The sequence below is a fragment of the Talpa occidentalis genome, unplaced genomic scaffold, assembly GCF_014898055.3.
Source record: "Talpa occidentalis isolate TD23 unplaced genomic scaffold, MPIMG_talOcc4v2.1 talOcc4.16, whole genome shotgun sequence".
NCBI lineage: Eukaryota > Metazoa > Chordata > Mammalia > Eulipotyphla > Talpidae > Talpa > Talpa occidentalis.
Window position 1 is genome coordinate 41957206 of NW_023601653.1, and position 23023 is coordinate 41980228.

The window sequence follows — 23023 nt, forward strand, 5'->3', positions numbered from 1 at the left end:
AGGGGACAACACAAAGTGGCATGTCTTGAGGAACCAGTCAGAGGGACTGACATTGAGCATCTGCAAAAAAGAGACTAATTTCTGGAGTTGAAACCAGTGGACATAAGTACGGAAGCAGAGGAAGAATCGACATCTTTTCATCCTTCCCTTCTAAGCCCAAACAGGAAAACTGTCAGCTATATCTTTATAGTGTGTAAGGTTTTTAGAATCTTGTTTAAACAGAACAGAGCAGTGTTTCAGGAGTGCTGGTTTGAATATTGTTCTTTTTTCCTTATTGTCATGTCCCCATTCCTTAGCGTGTTATGTGGCCATTCATTGTCATTGAGTCTTCTCTTTCAAAGTCTTAGGATCTGTTTGTGTATTTGCGAGTATTTCTGTGCCCTGTGTATATTCCCATTGCCTTTGTGGGGAGGCAGCTAGATAGAGATTGCCATTTCAGTGCTGTTTTTCCAAGATACACCAGTGGTTAAAGATACAGCCGACAGTTTTCCTGTTTGGCTTAGATGGAAAGGATAAAAAGACACTGATTCTTCCTCTGCTTCCATACTTATGTCCAGGATGCTCTTCTCTCCGCTGTTCTGCTCCTCATACATGCAGGCATATTGCTGTGGATCCCCGGGGTTCCAATAGGCCTCTTGGGAGGTTTGGTTGTGAAAGAATTCTCTTAACATCACACTGTTCTTTTGCTCTTTGTGCCTAGTAGACATAAGACTTACTCTTTTAAATATCAACTCTACTTTTTGACTTCTCTTTTCTTCAAGGACCTATAATAGGCGTTAAAGACTTTTTTTTATTTTTTAAGATTTATTTATTTATTTATACAAGCTCTGGGTACAGTCAGAAGCGCAGGAGGGTGAGAGAATTCACCAGAGCCAGCGGGGAGCAGAGCAGGCAGAAGGACCGAAGTACACTGCTGAGGGGAGCAGTGGGCGGCAGGAGAGGTCTGCGTGCCATGCGGGACCTTTCTCCAGTGGCCGGGGAGCAGCCAGGGATCGAACAACTCAGCGCTCAACCGCCGCGCCACCAGGGAGGCCTGACTTTTTTTTTTTTTTTTTTTTTTTTTTTAAGATTTATCTATTTATGTACACAAGAGCTGGGGCACAGGCCAGAGGCGTGGGGGGGGGAGGGGTGAAAGGACCCACCACAGACAGAGCGGGGAACAGAACAGACAGACCGACTGAAGCACACTGCTGAGGGGAGCAGCGGGCGAGTCAGGAGAGGTCTGCTGTGCCATATGGGTTGCTCCCTGGTCGGCCTGGGGATTGAACTCCGGCTGCAGGGGATGCGGACAGCCCCATAGGATGCGGACAGCCCCATAGGTTGCGTCCCAAGCCCTTGCGCCACCAGGGAGGCCCCAGCGTTGAAGACTCTTTGATGGAAAAAAAAAATGTAAGCGCTTTCAGTTTGCCTTTACCATTTAAATTATTTATGTGACCTTTTCAGACTGACCTTTCACTCCATATACTGTCTTTTTAAGATTCATCCAAATCGTTGACTGAAACATCATACTTCAGTAAATTGTGATGAGAAAATGGTGCTGAGAATCTTAAAAACAAAACCAAAAAATTTAATGCCAAATAAAGATTACATAAGTAGCTCCTTCCTCTATTCCTTCTTCCATACCTTAAGCAAGTGTGGGTTGTTAGAGAAGACTCACATATGTTTATATTGAAGTTAATGAAGGAGGGCATATAACATAGTGGAAGCCCCTCATACATGATTTCTTTATCAAATTCTGTGGTAAATTATCCAGGCATATAGGAGGCACTCATTTTTCTTCTTAAAATAATGTAATTTAGGGCCTCCCTGGTGACCTAGGGATTAAATCTCTCAACACTATCACCACTATGACCTCTGAGTTTGATCCCTGACCAGGAAGCTGACGCACCTAGGGTGCAGCAGACCTTTCCTGACGCACCTATTCTGCTCTCCACTCTGTCTCTGATGAATCCTCTTGACCCCTCACCTTTGGTCTGCACACTCCAGTTTTTCTACACAAAAATAAATAAAATCTTTTTTAAAAATACAGTAATTTGGGTCTCCCCGGTGGCGCAGCGGGTTAAGCACAGCGCTCTGAAGCTGTCCGCAGCCTCTGCAGTGCGGGTTTGATTCCCAGCAGGCCAGGGAGAGACCCACATGGCGTGGTAGACCTCTCCTGTCTCACCTGCTGCTCCCCTCAGCAGTGTTTTCAGCCCGTCTGCCTGTTCTGCTCCCGACTCTGTCTCTGGTGAATTCTCTCACCCACGCCTCTGGCCTGTACCCCAGTTCTTGTATAAATAAATTTTTTTTAAAATACAGTAATTTAACTATAGGTGTTATTAGGGAGTAGATAACTGACACATAAGAGTGTCACTTAACTGGGACCCAACTACAGTGTCTGTCGTCCTCCCCCTCACCCCCACAACAAACTGGCCAGCTCCATAGCTCCATACTAGTACTAGGGCCTTGGAACTGATCTATTTCTACAACTCTGCCTTGAAATTTATTGGGGTTGTAAAATTGTGCCAGTTGCGCTTAATCTCTGTCTCCACAGGCTGTAGATGTGTTGTCTGTCAGATCTTTTAGTCCTGTAGAAATGGAAGAACCAAAGATAGAAAAGTCAAATATTTCTCCTCTCAATCTCATCTATGAAGATGTAATTTGGGTGGCCTCTGTGCATTGGAGAGACCATAGAACCTTTGGAAAAACCGAGATGATGAAGTTGTCAGTGAAAAAGTGCTTCTGTGGAAAATGTTAGTGTGTATTATAACCCATAATTGCTGCCTACTGTTTATCTTCATTTTTAAAAAGATTTTAAATTTTTATCAAGATACAGCAGAATCAACCTTTTTGGGTTTATAGTTCTGTACATTTTAATGCATCTATAAATTTGCATTGCCACCACCACAGTCAGGATTCAGAAGGGTCCTTAATCCCCAGGATACTCCCTCCTGCTATCTTTGTAATCAGACCTCTCCCCACCAGGCAGTAGCTGACAGCAGTCCATCATCACACATCTGGACCTTTTGAGAAAATTATGCAAGTGCAGTTGTAGAGTGTGTACCTTTTCAGACTGACAATATATTGTCTCTAAGATTTGTCCAAATTGTTGACTAAAACAGTATTTTGTTCCCATTTTTTGACGGAGGACTATTCCGTCATATGGATGACTGTACCATAGTAAATTCTGATGAAATCCAGTGTATCAGTTCTTTTCTTAGACTATCTTTGTCTGATTTGGGTATCAGTAATGCCGAACTCATAAAATGAGTTGGGAAGTATTCTTCTGTTTTCTGGAAGAGATTGTATTGAAGTGGTAGAATTCACCAGGGAAACTATCTGTACCTGGAGATTCTTTTTTGGAAGACTTAACAACAAATTCAGTTCCTTTCAGTAATAATACTGGAGCTACTCTGTGCTAGTCTATTTAATCCATCTTTCTAGAGGCCTGCATTTTATTGATCCTTTCAAAGAATGAGTTTTTGGTTTCACTGATTTTCCTATTTCATTGATTTTTATTTTCTTTATTTCCTCCTTTCTGCCTTTTTTCTGGTTTCTTAAGCTAGAAATTTAGATAATTGGTTTAAGACTTTTTCTATTAGATGCATCTTAATGCTTCAATGTTTTTGCTATGCCCTATGTATTTCAATTTTGTGATTTTTAGATTTAGGTCTACCATTTTATTTTCTGTTTGTTGCCTTAGTTTTTGTTCTTTTGCAGATCCCTTTTTTTGGTTATTTGAATATTTTTTAATATTCCATTTAAATTTATTTTTTACTATATATACACATACATATACACCTACACATACATATTTTTACTATATATATTCACACACATATATATAGTTTCAGGGATTATAATTTATATACTTATATTTTCACTATATTCTTAGAGTCAATATTTCACTTAAGAGAAGTACTACTGGGCCACCCTGGTGGTGCAGGCAGTTGAGCACCGCACCGTGAAGCTGTCCGCAGCCTCTGTAGTGCGGGTTTGATCCTGGCCGGCCAGCGAGAATCCCACATGGCGCGCAGACCTCTCCTGTCTCTCCCGCTGCTCCCCTCAGCAGCGTATTTCGGCAGTCTGCCTGTTCTGTTCCCCATTCTGTCTCAGGTGAATCCTCTCACCCTCCTACGCATCTGGCCTGTACCCCGTTCTTGTATGCATAAATAAATAAATCTTAAAAAAAAAAGAGAGAGAGAAGTATTACCATGTAAGTCACTGTATCCTTCCCCCTTTATGTTGTAACTGATTAGGGTTATAGCTCCACATATTGGAATTATGATTCAGAGGCATTACAGCATTTGCTTTTAATTGCTGGACAGTTTAAAGAATTCAAGAAAATTGTTATTTATATTTACCAGTGTATTTATCATTTCTATTCTTTCGTCATTTCCTTGTGTTCCATTTTCTCTGACTGGAGAACTGCATTTCATAATTCTTTTTTTTAAGATTTATTTATGCATACAAGAACTGAGGTACAGGCCAGAGGTGTGGGGCCGGGGGTGAGAGGATTCTCCAGAGACGGAGTGGGGAACAGAACAGGCAGATCGACTCAAACACACTCCTGAGGGGAGCAGCGGGTGAGGCAGGAGAGGTCTGCTGCACCATGTAGGTATCTCCCTGGTGGGGGATTGAACTTGTGCTGCAGAGACTGTGGACTGCTTCATAGTTTGTGTCTTAACCCCTTGCGCCACCAGGGAGGCCGATTTCATAATTCTTTTAGAGATAACAGCTAATTCTTACAGTTTCCCTTCAACTGAGAATATTATATTCATTACTTAAGGATAATTTAATCTGAGCATTCTCTGCAATTTAACACTTGAAAAATGATGTTGCACTTCTGGCCTACATAGTTTTTGATGAAAAATAAAGGATTGAAATCGTTAGTCCTTTCCCTTATAAGTAATGCGAGATTTCCTTTGTAATTTTTGACAGTTCACTGTGATGTCTCCAGGTGTGGATGTATCCTATTTGGAGGTTGTGGCTTTTTTAAAGATTTTTTTTTTTTTTTAATAGAGGCATGTTTATTTATTTATTTATTTGTTTGTTTGTTTGTTTTGTTTATACATGCACTGGGTACAGTCAGAAGCGCGGGAGGGTGAAAGAATTCACCAGAGCCAGAGTAGGGAGCAGAGCAGGCAGAAGGACCAAAGTACACTGCTGAGGGGAGCAGCGGGCGGCAGGAGAGGTCTGCACGCCATGTGGGACCCTCCTCCGGTGGCCGGGGAGCAGCCGGGGATCGAACCGGCGCCGTAGAGGCCGCGGGCAGCTTCGCAACCCAGTGCTCAACCGCTGCACCACCGGGGAGGCCCGAGGTTGTGGCTTTTTAATTTTTTTTTTTTTTTTAATGCATGCAAGAGCTGGGGCATAGTCCAGAGGTAGGGGAGTGGGGGCAGTTTGTGTGTGAGAGAATTCACGAGAGACAGTGGAACAGAACAGGTAGATCCACTGAAATACACTGCTAAGGGGAGGAGTGGGTGGGTCAGGAAAGATCTGCTGCGCCATGTGGGTCACCTCCCTGGCCAGGGATCAAACTCGTGCTGCAGTGGCGGGGATAGCTTCATAGTGCTGTGTCTTAACCCCTTGCGCCACCAGGGAGGCCCGGTTGTGGCATCTTGATTCTAGAGGTTTATGTCTTTCACCAAATTTGGAGTTTCCAGTCATCATCATCATCATTGCTGCTGTTCCTTCTACTACTGCTATACTCATTTTTCTCTCCATCCTGTGCTCTGGACATGAGTGTTAGTGTTTTGCATTATTACACAAGTTCCTGAGGCGCTGATACTTTTTTCAATTTTTTTTCTCTAGCATGCAGATTGAGTAATTTCTATTGGTCTGTCTTCATGTTCTCTGGTTTTCCATTCTGCTATTGAGTGTTCTATTTCAGTTATTGCATTTTTCAGTGCTATAATTTCTGTTTGGTGGTTCCTTCTATCTTAAGTCTTTACTATGAATTTATAGCTTTCTTCAGTAGTATTTGCTCTTACTTGTTGGAGCATTTTTATATCTGTTTTAAATCTTGGTCAGCAATTCACCCAGTGTCTAATATCTGTGTCATCTTAGCATGCAGGTTGCTGTTGTCTTTTCCCATGGGAGTTTGGGATTTCCTGGTTCTATGCCAAATAATTTTGGATTGTGTTTGGACATTTTGACATATTATGAAATTAGTGTCTTGTTTAAATGCGGTGGGGTATGTTGCTGTTTTTGTTTTGGCAGGCAGTTGATCCAGTTGGGTGTACGCCACAAGTTCAAACCATTGTCCTATAGATTGCTGCTTTATTTTCAGTTTTGTTTTTGCAATACTATCTGAAATTTTTCCATGTGGGCACTACAGTAGCTAATCTGTGGCCTGCACGAGAACATATTTTAGTTTTAAGAGTCTGGTATACTGCTTAAAGTTAAAGTGATATATCTGCATCTCAGGTGATCTAGGAGATCATCAACAATTTACAGGTTACTTTTTTTTTTTTAGATTTATTTATTTATGCGTACAAGAGCTGGGGTGCGGGCCAAAGATGTGGGGGGTAAGAGGATCCACCAGAGACAGTGGGGAGCACAACAGGCAGATGTACTGAAATACACTGCTGAGAGGAGCAGTAGGCACGAGAGGAGAGGTCTGTTGCACCATGTGGGTCACCTCCCTGGCCAGGGATCAAACTCGTGCAGCTGGCTGCAGATAGCTTCATAGTGCTGCATCTCAACCCTTGGGCCACCAGGGAGACCTTTAATAGTTTATATCCACACTATTTTATAGGTGTTTGAAAGTCCCTTTCTGTCCCCTGGCTAGAAAGCTCAGCCTTCATTTACTCTACTGTGGTACATCTGGAACTGAGTGACAGGAAAATATTCAAGATTAGCTTAGAATTTCCTCATTTACTGAGGTAGGTCCCTTTTCCTCACTGTTTTAGTCTGCTGCTAAAACTGTTTTTGTGGGGGCCTCCCTCGTGGCATAGGGATTATGTCTCAGTGCTATCACCGAGTCCTGAGTTCATTCAGCGACCTCTCCTGTCTTGCCTGCTGCTCCCCTCAGCACTGGATTTCAGTAGCTCCTCCTATTCTGCTCCCCACTCTGTCTCTGGTGAGTCCTCTCTCTCTCACACACACACCCCCGCACCTCTGGCCTATAGCCCAGTTTTGATAGGTAGGTAGGTAGGTAGATAGATGTATAACTGTTGTAGCCATCACCACTTCAGCATTGCCTGAAAACTGGAGCATGAAGAGTAAGAGCAAAAGAAATAAAAAGAGATTTTCCTGACTCTTTCCAAGAATCATTCACTAATGAATAAATAATACTATATGTTGTTGCTTACCAGAGAAAATAAAAAGAAAGAGAGGCCTCTTACTCATTACACAGAGTTGGAAGGTGTCTCCTAGAGTTCGCTCTGTTGTTTTCAGGGGACATTTACTAGATTTCCACTTTGTTAAACCCAGGCTAAGGCAATAAATGGGTGGGAAAAATTATAAATCACTGACTGGGCTCATTTCATCTGCTTTTATTTACTTTTGAGTTTTCAATTTGCTGCGCCATTCATTTTGTCTGGGTTTTATTGTTTCGTTCAATGAGATTAACAGGTAAAATGTGCTTATTCCATTTTACTCAGCATCAGAACTCCCCAATCTCATTTATTTTAGAATGGCAACTTTAATCTCTTTATGGTCTTAGTTAAATATGGTTTGTCAATTTCATTTTGTCTGTTTTTTTTTCCCCCAACATATATATGTTAGTGAGGCATGCAGTAGGACAAGTCCTGTTGAGGAGTTGCTGCTACATTAAATGTAGAAGGAAATAGGAAGATAAATTTCTCTTCTTAAGACATAGTTTTCATGAACTCTTTTTCATAATCATATTGCATTCATAAAGACATTTTCTTGTTTTTTATTTAATGTTTTCTACCTGAGGATTTCTGGCTTGCTGTTTACTTTGGAAATGTTTAATTTTTTATCTTAACCTTTTAAAAATTATTTGTTTCCATAATTAGGTTTTTGGCCTTCATAAAGCACAGTGTGATAGAGCATAGCGTGCTGCTTAGTGAACTTTTGGCACTCATCTGCTATTGAAGACTGTGTGCAACAATTCGAGACATTCTGAATTATAGCTTGTTTTCTGGATTGATATATGAAGCTGCTTTTATCATGAGACCTATAAGTGTGGTTGACTTTAGTTTCTTTTATTTTATCTGGTAAGATACAACACTAAGGTACAACTTAGTGAATAAGTTTTTCTTATAGGTCCAGAATTAAGGAGTTGAATATGAAAGATATCTAGAAATTTCTGCTATTAACTGCTATTTAGCTGCCAGATCACTGATAACCTTTTTGAAAACTCAAGTAGAAAGTATTTCCTGGGGTTGATGTGCAATAATAACCAAAAGCAGAGCATGTGTTTTAGTTTGTTCTGCCTGCTATAACAAAATACCACAGAAATTTCTTTCTCATACCTCTGGAAGCTGTAAGTCCAAGATCAGTGTGCTGGCATGGTTGGGTGAGGGGTCCTCATCTCTGTCTCAGCCTTTCCCTTGCTTCATCACATAATGAAGGAGCTAGGTCTCTCTCTGGGGCTGCTTTTATGGGCACTAATCCCATTAATGAGGTTCTACCTCATGGCTTATGCACTTCCCAAAGGCCCCACTTACTAATACAGTCATCACCTTCAGTGATTAGGATATCAACATGTGTTGGAAGGGGGGAGAGATTCAAGGATCCAGACCACTGTAATATGTAAATGAGTCTGTTAAAACAAAATTTGATTGAAAGTCTTCTGAGTTTCATACCCACTTCAGTTTTATTATTGATTGGTAGTTATAAACATGGGGTGAAATTGAAAGTGTTGATAGAAATGAAAATGTTAGTGCTGCTTTAGTAAATAAATATTCTAATATATTGGTTCTCCATTGTACTTTCAAATATTTTATAACTGAAAGAAATGGAATGTTGAAAAAAAAGTAACAGTTGTGATCATGAAGAGAGAGAAATTGGTGTGAAGGGAGAAATGTTTTATTAAAAACTAAATTTTTTTAAATTTGTGTTGTTCAATTAGATAATGAATATACACATATAATTATGTGACTATTTTATAAAAATTGGATAGAGAGAAAATATATTTCTTCCTAACTATGTGTGTCCAAGCAGTGGTTGAAAGTTTGGGATAAGCCTTTTTTTATGGTGTGGCATTAATAAGCACAGAGTATTTTTTATGTTTATCTAATGGTATATCCATAAAGGAAATCCAAAATAGCCAGACAGCAACAAAGATATGTTCTCTATTACACATGTGCCTTTCTTTGTTTTGAAAATTAAAATTCTCACTGTCATGTTAAAGTGACAGTTCCAATTTTGAGTCCTTTAGTATGGAAATGTAAGTGTAGAAAGGTCAGGAACTTAGAAAATACAGTTTTGATCTATGTGGTCTCAGGAAGGCTTCTTTACACACATGTTACAAGAATTGGTGCTCAGTGTGTGCTTGTAATAATTGCTTGTGTGTACCCCCTTACAGCACCTGCAATACTGTAATGTGGAACTAGCATGTGTAACCAGTTGTTCATTTTTGCTTCTATTTTTGTCAGCTGAATCAGTGCTTAAGGCCTAGGGGTGCCTGGAATAAATAAATCATTACTACAGTCAGTATAGCTCTGGAATATAACTACCACTCTCTATTAAAAAAAAAAAACAAAAACAGGGCATCCCTGGTCGTGCAAGGGGTTAAGACACAACCTATGAAGCCACTAGCAGCCATTGCAGCCTGAGTTCGATCCCCTGCCAGGGATCTTCCCACATGGTGCTGCAGACCTCTCCTGACTAGCCCTCTGCTCCCCTCAGCAGTGTATTTCAGTCAATCTGCCTGTTCTGTTCCCCACTCTCTGGTGAGTCCTCTCTCCCCCCATACCTTTGGCCTGTACCCCAGTTCTTGTATGCATAAATAAATCAATCTTAGGGGAAAAAATAAATAATAATTTAAAAAATATTCAGGGCCTCCCTGGTGGTACAGGGTTTTAGTCTCAGTGCTATCAATTTATTGCCAGCCACTAAGGCCTGAGCTCAGTCCCTGGCCAGGGAGCTGACCATTATGGCTCAGCGGACCTCTTCTGTCTAGCCTGCTGCTCCCCTCAGCAGTAGATTTCAGTAGATTCACCTGTTCTGCCCCCCCACTCTGTCTCTGGTGAATCCTCTCATACACACAGCCCTACAACTCTGGCCTACTTCCCTGTTTTGTATGCATAAGATAAATAAAAATCTTTTAAAAAAAAATCAAGCTGTATTTGGGATACTAACAATGCACTTTCTACTATAGTCATTTTTGAGGCTTCAGGGAAAGCAGGAAAGGGACAAGATGTTCCTGGTAATAGAAACTAAACTGTTTTGACCTGGCTTTGTTTAAAAGACCTATCCTTCTTCCCTTCCCCCCATCCTTTTCCCAAGTCTGTTCCTTTCCACCTACTATGGAACAGAACAAGTCTCTCTCCTTGCTTTGTCCTACTGTCTTTTAAGCAAATCTTACGGTATCTAAAGCTGTCAACACCCTAGTTAAGAGTACAAATGTTAGGGCCTCCCCTGGTGGTGCAGTGATTGAGCCTGGGCTGCGAAGCTGCCCATAGCCTCTGCAGTGCTGGTTCGATCCCCGGCCACCCGCGAGGGTCCCACATGGTGCAACAGACCTCTCCTGCCGCGCCCACTGCTCCCCTCAGCAGTGTATTTCGTCAGTCTGCCTGTTCTTTTCCCCGCTCTGGCTCTGGTGAATTCTCTCACCCTCCTGCGCTTCTGACTGTACCCAGTGCTTATATAAATAAATTAATTTAAAAAAAAAAGTACAAATGTTAGAATCTGACATGGCGGAGTTGAATAATTGGGACAGAAGCTGTATACTCTGGGAAGCCTAAAATACTTATGATCTGGTCCTGTTTCTTTTTCTTTAATTTTTATAAAGCATTTTATTATAATTTTTTAAATTTTATATATTTTTACATCATTTTTCATTTTTGCACAATGTATGCATTTTCATCTTGGTTATAGTCCCCATACAATTTCCACCCACCCCCTTGTCTTGATCCTATCCCCGCCCCGCCCCCCACCCCTGGTAGTGTGTCTCTGGTTTATAGCTAATAGATCTGGTCCTTTTCAGAAAAAGTTTGCCAAACCTATTAAAGACACTACAGGAGATTTACTAGCTTGGAGTTGTGGCTCATTCTGTCATAGAGGGCCCCTCTAGTTTTCTTAAGTATTGGCATTTGTCTGCATTTGTACTCTACCTGTACTCTGGCACAACAGCTCCTTATACATTTGAGTCAGTATTTCTGCAGTGTTGTCCTTGAGTTCCTTTAACCCTCTCCTGAAGGGGTTGTGATTTTTGTTGATCTATTAATCTGGCTTAAACTGCCATGGATATTTGCTCCAGTGTCTTCAATTTTTCATTACAGACTAAGGTTAAAGCAGTTGACTCCTTTAGCTTGATAGCTTTTTTCTTTCTAGATTCTTTCCCTGCTTCTGACAAGAAATGTTGATTTTTTTTTTAATTCCTTGCAGAATGTTCCCAAAGTTTTATTTTTTATACCTGATTTCTACCATATAACAATTTCGTCAAACTTTTTTTTAAAGATTTATTTATTTATTTATTTGTACAAGCATGGGGTACAGTAAGAAGTGCGGGAGGGTGAGAGAATTCACCAGAGCCAGAGAGGGGAACAGAACAGCCAGACTGACAAAATACACTGCTGAGGGGAGCAGCAGGCGCGGCAGGAGAGGTCTGCATGCCATGTGGGACCTTCGCCGGTGGCTGGGGATCGAACAGTGCTGCATAGGCTGCGGGCAGCTTTGTAGCCCAGCGCTCAACCGCTGTGCCACCAGGGGAGGCCCAATTTTGTCAAACTTTTAAATAGACTATTGGTATCTTATTTTCCACTTTATATAAGTAAGATAGGTAAAACGCTATGTGGTTGTAACATATGGCAACTCTAGTAAAAAGAAGGCAGTTGAAATGAAGCTATAAACAAAATTTTCTGGGTGGTACCCAAGAGTATCATTTAAAGTCTTTAGTAAGTATACAAGTGCTCACAAGCCACCTTACATTTAAGATTCTTTAGGTGTTTTCTTTAAACTATCCTGGGGTAGGAATTATGAAACTTAGTCCTATTTCATTTTATTTCCACACGCTGCTCCCATGTTTAACTTAGGTTCAAAATAATGGGAAAGGGAAAAGATGATCTATTCCAGAGGCCCTGGATGTGAGTACAATTTATTAGAATGTAAGACATTTTGACAGAGTATTATATATCTTCAAATAGGAAGACATGGTTGTCTTCCTACAGCTCCTGGAGACAAATTATAGTTGAAAACATTTTTTTCAGGGAGGAAGAAGCACAGGAAGTCACAATTCAGCATATTGCCAGTTGAAGGCCAGTTGAAAACAAAATAAAGGAGAATTAGAAGAGAATATGGAGGAAGTAGCCCCGTACACTCTTGATCGAATGTAAATTGGTGCCGTGTTATAGAAAATGGTATGAAGATGTCTCAAAAAGTCAAAAACAGAAATTCTATACGATTCAGTTATCCCACTTTTGGGGGACATAGATATCTAGATATCTATCCCCCCCTCACCCCATGTTCACTGCAGCATTATTTATAGTAGCCAAGACTTGGAAACAACTTAAGTGCCCATCACAAGTGACTGGATGAAAAATATGTGGTATATTTATGTAATGGAATATAGCTAAGCTGTAAAAAAGTTGAAAGCCTTCCATTTGTAACAACATGGATAGACCAGAGGGTATAATGCTTCATGAAAACAGAAAGACAAACAGCTTATGATTTATCCACATGTGGCATATCTATAAAGAAGCAAGACAAATGACCTGAAGAAAACAAAAATAAGTTTTCAGACTATCAGACCAAATTAGTGGTTACAAGGAAGGGGAGGGGGTGGATGAATTAGGTTAAAGGGTAAAAGTGGTAACAGTAAAGTATGTGAAGACACTGATTTATAGTAATGTAGTATGTATAGACATGTTTGTAATGATGCACACTGAAATTTTATAATACTGTAGCAATGTTGGGCATCCCTGGTGGTGCAAGAGGTTAAGATGCAACCTATGAAGCTGTCTGTGGCCACTGCAGCATGAGTTCAAACAGGGAGCAACTCCCATGGCGCAGCAGACCTCTCCTGTCTCTCCTGCTGCTCCCCTCAGCAGTGTATTTCAGTCAGTCTGCCTATTCTGTTCCCCACTCTGTCTCTGGGGAATCCTCTCAACATCCACACCTCTGGCCTATACCCCAGTTCTTGTATGCATAAATAATCTTTAAAAAAAAATACTATAGCAGTGTTACTTCAATAAACAATTTTTTTAATTATGCAGGAAATGACTGCTCACATCACCTAAGAAGGAATTTAGAAGATATACAAAAAGATATTTGAACATACCAGAAATTTAGTATTTGCTAGTATTTAAATATCCTGAACTCTAGACCTTAAGTGTTCTTAACCAGTTGGCATTTTTCTCTTTTTTTTACCCTGTATTTTCAAAAATGCCGTATACTAGCCCTTTGCACTCCGCTGTCCCCTCTCAGGGGACATCGGAATTCTAGCATATCACTCGGATGTCCCCTCTCAGGGGACATTGCAATTTATTAGTGATTACGGGGAATTGAGGTTATTTCAACGCAACTTTTTGAGACATGCATGTTTCCCTGAAGTTTTATCTTGAAATGGCACAAGAAATTAAATCAAAATTTCGTAAAATGGTTCGGAGTGCAAAGGGCTAGACTCCTCACATTTCTTTTTTTTAGAGGCATGTTTTGTTTTGTTTTTTTTCTGTTTGTTTTTTTTTTATTTGTTTGTTTGTTTATACATGCACTGGGTACAGTCAGAAGCGCAGGAGGGTGAGAGAATTCACCAGAGCCAGAGTGGGGAGCAGAGCAGGCAGAAGGACCAAAGTACACTGCTGAGGGGAGCAGCGGGCGGCAGGAGAGGTCTGCGCGCCACGTGGGACCCTCCTCCGGTGGCCGGGGAGCAGCCGGGGATCGAACCGGCGCCGCAGAGGCCGCGGGCAGCTTGGCCACCCAGCGCTCAACTGCTGCGCCACCGGGGAGGCCCTAGACTCCTCACATTTCTACAGCCTGTCTCTAATTTATTTATTCCAGTAGCCACATTAGACTAAAGTTTAAATTAATTAAAACTTAAATAAAATAGTTTCTCACTTTCTTTTTTAATTGAATTACCATTGTTTTACATCCTTGTTAGTGTTAAGATTTCCCCCCCTCAGGTGTAGTCACCACAGCACTCTCACCACCAAAGCAGGCATAGTCTTAGTTCCTTGCTTTAGCCTCATTTCGAGTCTTTGGAGTAAAATAGTTCCCTATTGGGCAGTATTGTTCTAGAGAACTGAACTGCCTGTTATGTATTGGTGTTACTTGAATACACTGTAATGGTTGGCCTGGGGCTCTCACTTCCTTGTATTCCAGGGTTTGTGTGGAAAAATTAGTTTTGAGTTCCTGAAAACTGATTTGTACCAGTCATTTTTCATTCCAAATTCTAAAAGTGATGACTTTTATGATAAATATTTTTTTTTAATTAGGTGATTTCTCCCCCCCCCCCGAACTCTTGTATGAACATATTTGGAATAATATTTCAATAAATGAGAGAAGTAATATGTAACAGAGTTAAAAAGAGCAACTTAAAAGATAGAAGCATTTTAAGATTATTTATATAAGGGATAATTTTTTTTTTTAAGATTTATTTATGCATACAAAACTGGGGTACAGGCCAGAGGTGCAGGTGGTGAGAGGATTCACAAGAGACAGAGTGGGGAACAGAATAGGCAGACTGACTGTAATACACTGCTGAAGGGAGCAGCTAGCCAGCCAGGAGAGAAGTCTGCTGCGCCAGCCATGTGGGTGGCTCCCCCCAGGGATTGAACTTGTGCTGTGGATAGCTTCACAGTGCTGTGCTTAACCCCTTGTGCCACCAGGGAGGCCCTAAGGGGTAATAATTTAAAAGACATTTTAGTTTGGAAAGGTAGAACCTGGAAAGAAACATTACAGACTGAAATTTGTAAATTAAAATCACTGGGAAAATACACAGAAATAACCTGAAATCTAGAATAAATATCCATGCTTTGAAATTTGAGATAAACCAAAATTAAAAGAAAATTCAGTTTGATTTATAGATAATTATAGAACTTGTAAGTCATCTAGGTAGAGTGTCACATAATTAAGACTCAAATAGTTAATATCACAACATTAGGTTACATCTGACTTTTTGAATAATGAAGGAAGGGTCATCTTCCCCACTCGTGGCTTGTTATCTTTTATTAACCACACGTTATTGGTTGGGAACTCAAGTCTGTATTGTATCCTACGCTCCTATAACTGGCTTTTTTTTTTTTAAAGTTTTATTTTACCTATACAGTAACTGGGGTACAGGCCAGAGTGCTGGAGGGTGAGAGAATTTACCAGTGACAGAGCAGGGATCAGAACAGGCAGATGGACGGACCACAAACGCTGCTGAGGGGAGCAATGGGCGAGACATGTGGGTATCTCCCTGGCCAGCCAGGAATCGAACCCGCGCTGCAGAGGCTGCGGACAGCTCCACCGTGCTGCACTCAACCCACTGCACCACCGGGGAGGTCCCTGTTACTGGCTTTTTAAAACAAGACTAGTGTTAATGATCGTGGATTTTTAGATACACAGATTAGCATGAACAAGTTAAAAGTTTATAAGTTGAACTGAAACTTGTGACTTTTACAAGGAGGTGCTAATTTGTTTATTCTGTCTCCCCCACTAAAAGGTAAAGATATGAATTTATGTTTTTCTTATTCTATTTTGTACTTAAATGCATTGCCTGATAACCATAATCTAAGTCATGCTAAGATGCAGTCTTAGCTCCTGGTATTTAAACTGATATTATAATTGTTTTGGGGTATAGAAACAGTTATAAAATGGTATGTTCAGAAAGAAGCACACAACTGAAAATTTGGAGCACAATTTTTTTTTTTTTTAAGATTGATTTATTTATACAAGTACCAGGATATAGGCCAGATACGCAGGAGGGTGAGAGGATTCACCAGAGACAGATCAGGAACAGAACAGGCAGACTGATGAAATATACTGCTGAGGGGAGCAGCGGGCGAGGCAGGAGAGGTCTGCTGTGCCATGTGGGATTTTCACCAGCCGGCTGAGATCAAACCCGCGCTGCAGAGGCTGCGGACAGCTTCACAGTGCGGCGCTAAACCGCTTGCGCCACCAGGGAGGCCCCTGAAACACAATTTTTTAAGCAGATTTCTACCAAAGCAAGACTGTGTGACTTGGTTGCTCCATTGATAAACTGTTACATGTATACTTCATTGTATGAATTAAAAGAGAAGACAATATTGTAAAATTATTATATAATTATATATAATTAATTATAAATTATTTCTATCATAGTTTGAAAAGATAAGCATAATTTTTTTTTAAACTTTTTTTTTAAATAGAGGCATGTTTTATTTATTTGTTTATTTGTTTGCTTGTTTTGTTTATACATGCACTGGGTACAGTCAGAAGCGCGGGAGGGTGAGAGAATTCACCAGAGCCAGAGCGGGGAGCAGAGCAGGCAGAAGGACCGAAGTACACTGCTGAGGGGAGCAGCGGGCGGCAGGAGAGGTCTGCGCGCCATGTGGTACCCTCCTCCGGTGGCCGGGGAGCAGCCGGGGATCGAACTGGTGCCGCAGAGGCCGCGGGCAGCTTCGCAACCCAGCGCTCAACCGCTGCGCCACCGGGGAGGCCCTAAGCATAATTTTCTTATGGGAGGAAATGAAAATAGCATCGATTAGACTATCAAATACGACAAAAATTATTTAACTACATAAATGGGTAGTACGTTTGTGAAAACTTAGGGTAATGGTAGAGATAGTGGGGTATTAATTTCCCCAAATAAAGAATTATACATTAGGGCCTCCCCGGTGGCACAGCGGTTGAGCGCTGGGTTGCGAAGCTTTCCACAGCCTCTGCAGCACTAGTTCGATCCCCGGCTGCTCCCCGGCCACCGGAGGAGGGTCCCACATGGCGCGCAGACCTCTCCTGCCGCCCGCTGCTCCCCTCAGCAGTGTACTTCGGTCCTTCTGCCTGCTCTGCTCCCCGCTCTGGCTCTGGTGAATTCTCTCACCCTCCCGCGCTTCTGACTGTACCCAGTGCTTGCGTAAACAAATAAATAAATCTTTAAAAAAAAAAAAAGAATTATACATTAAATTAGGTCATACAGGAGCACATTATGACTCTAAAATCCATGTGTTGGGAAGTTTACTAGCGTACTCTGTCAGGCCTTAATGTACATCCGTATCATGTATAGATCTTGATAAAATGCACATTCATTCCCTGTGTCTGTGGTGGTGCTTCATGGAGTTCTGTATTTGTCACAAGTTCCCGCATGTTATTGATAGTGTCTGAAGTGAATATCCAGTAGAGTAACTTACAGCAACCTAAATTTTTAAAGTGTAATAGCAATTCCATTGTTTTAGTTGCTCAGGTCAAAATATTTTGGAATTACCCTGTACTCTTGCTTTTAACATACACCCATACTCGGTTTGTCAGCAAATACTAATGGCATGTCTTGAGAACACAGCTGAAATCAGCCCCTCTCATTACCCTTGTCCTTCTCTGAAACCCCATCTCCCTTATATTACTGCAGAGGTCTCCTGCTGGTCTCTCTTTTTCCCTTTGCTGCCTCCTCTGCTTAAAACCCACTGCTGGAACATTCCATTCTGAGAAGCAGGATCCTGCTCTGCTCTCACCTTTCCTTCTCTTTCATTCTGTTCTAATCATTTACCTCCTTGTTCTTTGAACATAGCAGACACCCTCCTCTCCTCTGCCTTTGGATTTTAATATTTGGTGTTCTTTCTACCTAGAATGCAGTTTCTCTAGATAACCGCATAGTTTTTCTTCCCGTTTCTTTCAGATTGCCAGTTCAATTGTCACTGAATTTATCAGAAATATTTCCACTAAACACTCTGAAATAACAGCCTCATCACTTTCTCACCTATTAACCATTTTAATTGTATGTTTTATTTTGCAGTTGTTTTATTTTTCATTATAGCACTACTCAACATCTAACACTATTTTGCTTTGTTTATTCTGTCTCCCTCACTAAAATGTAAAGACAGGAATTTCTGTTTTTTTAATTGTTCTGTACTTGTAGCATTGCCTAATAATATACCTGTTGTACACTCAAGAAATCCTTGAATTAAAAAAAAAAAAAATGCCACAAGAGATTATTGGGCCTCTGCTTGAATTGATAGGTTTGTCTACCTGTTTTCAGAATAGCCCAGTCCATTGAAGATGCTTTTCCTTAAGCTCGCCGTTCTTCTAGTCTAAGCATTTTTGCTAGTTTACTTTCCTGTATAGGATGGTTTTCAAGACTGTTACCTCTTTATCTTCCCTTAACATTTATCATTTGTTTGTTCATCCTAAAGAAAGCAACAAAACTAAAACAACTGTTGCATATGTAGGCCCAGTAGGACATTTCCTCGTTTTTTTTGGTATTCCACCTTTATTGAGGCATGTAATGATTACATTAGTGCTTTTTTTGTGATTCTTTTTTTTTTTTTAAGATTTATTTTTATTTTTTTAAAAAAAGATTTATTATTTATACAAGCACTGGGCACAGTGAGAAGCGCGGGAGGGTGAGAGAATTCACCAGGGCTAGAGTGGGGAGCAGAGCAGGCAGAATAACAGAAGTACACTGCTGAGGGGAGCAGCGGGCGACAGGAGAGGTCTGAGCGCCATGTGGGACCCTCCTCTGGCGGCCCAGGAGCAACCGGGGATCAAACCGGCACTGCAGAGGCTGCGGGCAGCTTCGCAACCCAGTGCTCAACCGCTGTGCCACCGGGGAGGCCCAAGATTTATTTTTATTTATGTATACAAGACCTAGGGTGTAGACCAGAGGTTGAGGTGGTGGGGGAGAGGAGGGTGGTGGTGAGAGGATTCCCCAGAGGCAGAGTGGGCACCGAACAGGCAGATCCACTGAAATCCACTACTGAGAGGGGGAGCAGTGGGTGAGACAGGGGAGGTCTGCTGCACCATGTGCGTCAGCTCTCTATTGGGGGATCAAACTGGTGCTGCAGTGGCTCCCAGTAGTTTCATAGTGTTGAGACTTAACCCCTGTGCCACCAGGAAGGCCCCCAATTCTGTTCTACTTTCAATTTTTAATCTCTTAAAACCTTTAAATCTTTCTTGTAAGTTTTTTATCTTCTACTTTGCAGTTGGTTTTTGAACCAAAGTGCAGGTCTCTGCATTTCTTATTTAACCTAATAGAGACAATAGTGTAACATGGTGGTCCCCAGAAAAAGGAGAGGTCCCAGGGGGTTCTGGGATGTCCCTCTCCCTGCCCTGTAACAATAGTACTTACAGCAGAAGCATGTTCAAACTATGTAAGTAACTAACAGAAAAATTACTTGACATATATAGGAAATTGTAACTGATGAAGTTGGGGATTTCTTGTTTCTAGATATTCTAGCATGTATTTGAACAGTTTACTGCAATCATGTGTGTTGTATCAATTAAAGAATTCTAAGTTGATTTAAAAAATAATTTTCTCATAATTGTCTATGTTGACCAATAAATAGATTTCTTTACCCACATTACTCATTTGCATCTTGTAATCACTTTTTTCCTTAGTCTAGAAGACCACAATAATTTTTGCCCTATATTTATTTAGCCTACACATCTCAGAAATTTTTCAGCTCTTTAAATTCTTGCTTTTCTGTTCACTTCAGTCACTCTAGATAGCTGTGTAAATCTGTTTTTAATCTCTTTCCTGCTGTAATCTATTCTGTGCTTTGCTGGGCATTCAGTCTTTTAACAGATTTACTTACCTCTCTTTTATCATGTCCCTTTTTTTCTGAAGAATCTGTAAGATTGAGCTTAAACTCAGTCAGTCATTAGATATCCATCTATAATGTAACCCTACTTGATTTAGATTGTTCTGCTCATTGCTTCTGTTACCTTCCTCTAATCTTTCAGAGGAATCTCTTGGTTTATATACCCAGCCAGTCCTTCTTCGTGTACACACACACACACACACACACACACACACTTTTTCTCACTCACCTTGTTTTTGTCAGATTGACCTAAGTTAAACGCTTTTTTATTCCTTCAGTCTTCTTGCTCCTTATATGCCTTAAGATACTCAACACACATAACCTATCACCTTCAGTGACAAATTCAGGTCAAATTGATCTCTTTCCCTAAACATTGTTTTATGTGTATATCACAGAGTTTATCTTTTAGTCTTTGTTGCTTCATGTTTATATGAGACTTCCTTTCATTAAGATTGTGTGATTATTAATGGCAAAGAATATAAATGAATACTGAACTGGTTGTCCACGTAATTGACTAGCTTTGCTTGTACTGTTTTTATGTGTAAAATAAATCCTCACAATTCTGGGTAGGTTTTGTTTTTTTTTTTTTTTTTTTTATTGTTACTGAGAGAAGGCAAATGTAAATGGTCTGTTATAATTCTTTCTTTAGGAAACCCTTTTTCAAGGAGAAATGAAGAAAAAAACTGTATATACCCTAAATGTGGGAGATCAGGAGTATGAAGATATGGAAGGTAACTTCATTTTTATAAAACTTGTATGTTGAAATCAAACCTAGTATTTTCAAACTGTTCATTTCAAAATACACAAGGAATTGTTTTTACTTATTTTTGTTGTTCCTAAATTCTGATATGTTGATGTTTCCTGGTTAAGAAATGGACATAATTTTTTTCCTCTTCCCATGTTTAATTGATCAAGGTTTTTGGTTTGTTGAGCTATTTCTTTTTCTTAAAATTTTGCTCCATACTGATTTAGCATTTACTTTTTTCCTGTTTTTGATTTTTGTTTTAAATAATTAAAATTAATATTTTCCTCTGCTTCCGAAGTTAAAATAATTTAATCTTCACCTTAGAACACTTTAACTCTCATTATACTGTTCTTGATATGCAGGTAGAATTATCTACTTTTAGTGCTTTTTTTCCCTCAAACACCACAAAATAGATGTTTTATATAGGCAGTATGAGAGGGAGGAAGGATTTCTCCATTCCTTTTTGTTTTCCTCATAAAAACCTTAATGAATTTTTTTTAATTCATCTTTTCCAAATACTTTAAAGATAAATACACAATTTTGAATTGATAAGTTTGTATTTGTTTGTTTTAGCATAAGATATTTAGTTATTTTCTAGTTTTCTTTCTTTGTAACCGTCATTCCCTTGTAGCTGATCTCTCCCTCTTTAACTATTTCCTTTATTCTCATCTTCTGGATTTCAGTTGGTATGTTAGACTTTGTTCAGCCCTATTTCCCAAACTCTCTTTCATATTACAATTTTTTGTCTCTTAAGAGTCTAGGTAGTTCCTTCAAATCTCTCCTCTAGTTCACAAATGCACTTTTCTTTTGGGCCTGATCTGCTGTTTAATCATCCTACTTAGTATTTATAAGAAGTAAATATAATTCATAAAATATAAATATAAAAGTAAATCTTTGCTGATTCTACTCAAATTTGATAAATTTAATCTGTAGAATTTAAGGGCCTAAATTTGGCATACTTTTCACAAGATTGGTATTTTACTTTTTCTTGAACGAATTCTGGGGTCACTTTAGCCCTCTAGAAGGTTCTTGTCTTAATGCTGAACTCTCTCAAGAGTTCCCTTGATTTACTTAAAGAGCTAGAAGTGTATACTTTTGTGTTGGTTACATTGTTGGTGGGCATCTTAAATTAGTATTACCCTTAAGGGGAATGATTTAGTGAAGAATCTGTTCGTATTACAAATGAACATACATATTGGTCTAACAGTTTAATTTTTAGGAATTTATCCAATAGATATACTACTAAAAATATGAACTGACAAACCTGGTTATTGCAGTATTGTTTGTAATAACCAAAGTTTGAAAGCAAATTAATACATTAATACATTAATTTCATTAATACATTAAAACAAACCAACAAACCAGGAAAAAACACTAGTATGTATAGTGTTTTAACTGTACATACTTTAATTATACATTTTAATTTTATTATAATAATTTAATTATAATTAAAAACTATAATTATACATACTTTAACACTAGTATGTATAATGTTAAAGCATTTGTATGAAGAAGGTTTGAAGAATGTGTATTGGGATTTGCTTGTCTACTATTTATTGCTTACATTAAAAATATCTCTAAGAAACTTAACAGTTGTTTGTTACTGTTTGGTTGGGTGGAACTGAACGAATGGGTGTAGATATCAGTGGGAGGTTTGTCCCTATAAACTTTTAAATTTTTGAAACATGTGACTATATTTTTTTAATCAAATTAATGAAAAAAATTTTTATTCCCACATTAAAAATTATCAATTAGTAAAGTATGGGAGTATTGGGCTCAATATACATAATAATGTTTGCTGTCATATATAGAAGGACGCATTGCTTTGTATTACTTAGTGAAGGGTCCTTTATGTTATTTCACCATACTGCCACTGAACAAGTCATTTGGTCTGGAGAATTTGAAAGCATATATGACTTCTTTACTTTATAGACAAAGAAAACAAAGATAATACTGCTACCACTGGTCTGTTGTACAGTGAAGCTGACAGATGCCCAATATGTCTTAATTGCCTATTAGAGAAGGAAGTTGGTTTTCCGGAAAACTGTAATCATGTCTTCTGCATGACCTGTATTCTTAAATGGGCAGAGGTAAGTCTGAGAATAAGTGTTAAATATTATTGTATTTTAATTTCCTAGCATGATTTCATTCTACCTAAATTATTTCACAGTAATCCATAGTTTGGATATATTTCCCTGTAGTATTCCAGTTCTGTCAATATATTTCCTTTTAATTTTCCTTTATTCAGCTTTTATTCTTTTGTAACAAGAACTTTTAAATACATACTTTAAGAAAGCTAAATAATCTTACAGGAATAGCGAGTATTTTTTCTCGTCGAAATGCAGTAATTCATTTTCAGTGCTTGACTCTCTCGGATATTAGCTGTTTACTACTAATATAACATCCTTCATTGATTTCTTCTTTATATTAACCTTGCGGGATAACCAGAGCGGAT

The 23023-nt window shown here is 39.5% G+C and overlaps 1 protein-coding gene across 4 annotated transcripts in view; it reads left to right on the top strand.

Moving 5' to 3' along the window:
• The window catches only part of SCAF11 (SR-related CTD associated factor 11), a 131087-nt gene that overhangs the window by 68376 nt on the left and 39688 nt on the right, over nucleotides 1–23023 (top strand). Inside the window, exons 1-3 of one of the 4 annotated variants that reach the window (XM_037514101.2) lie at nucleotides 12306–12473; nucleotides 20473–20554; nucleotides 22501–22658. The exons of 1 other annotated variant lie outside the window; for it this stretch is intronic. In XM_037514101.2, the coding sequence (XP_037369998.2) occupies nucleotides 12471–12473; nucleotides 20473–20554; nucleotides 22501–22658 (243 nt within the window). In that variant the 5' untranslated portion in view covers nucleotides 12306–12470. Of the gene's footprint in view, nucleotides 1–12305; nucleotides 12474–20472; nucleotides 20555–22500; nucleotides 22659–23023 lie in introns of those variants that run through there. 2 more of the 4 variants (XM_054696278.1, XM_037514102.2) reach the window with 2 other exon arrangements.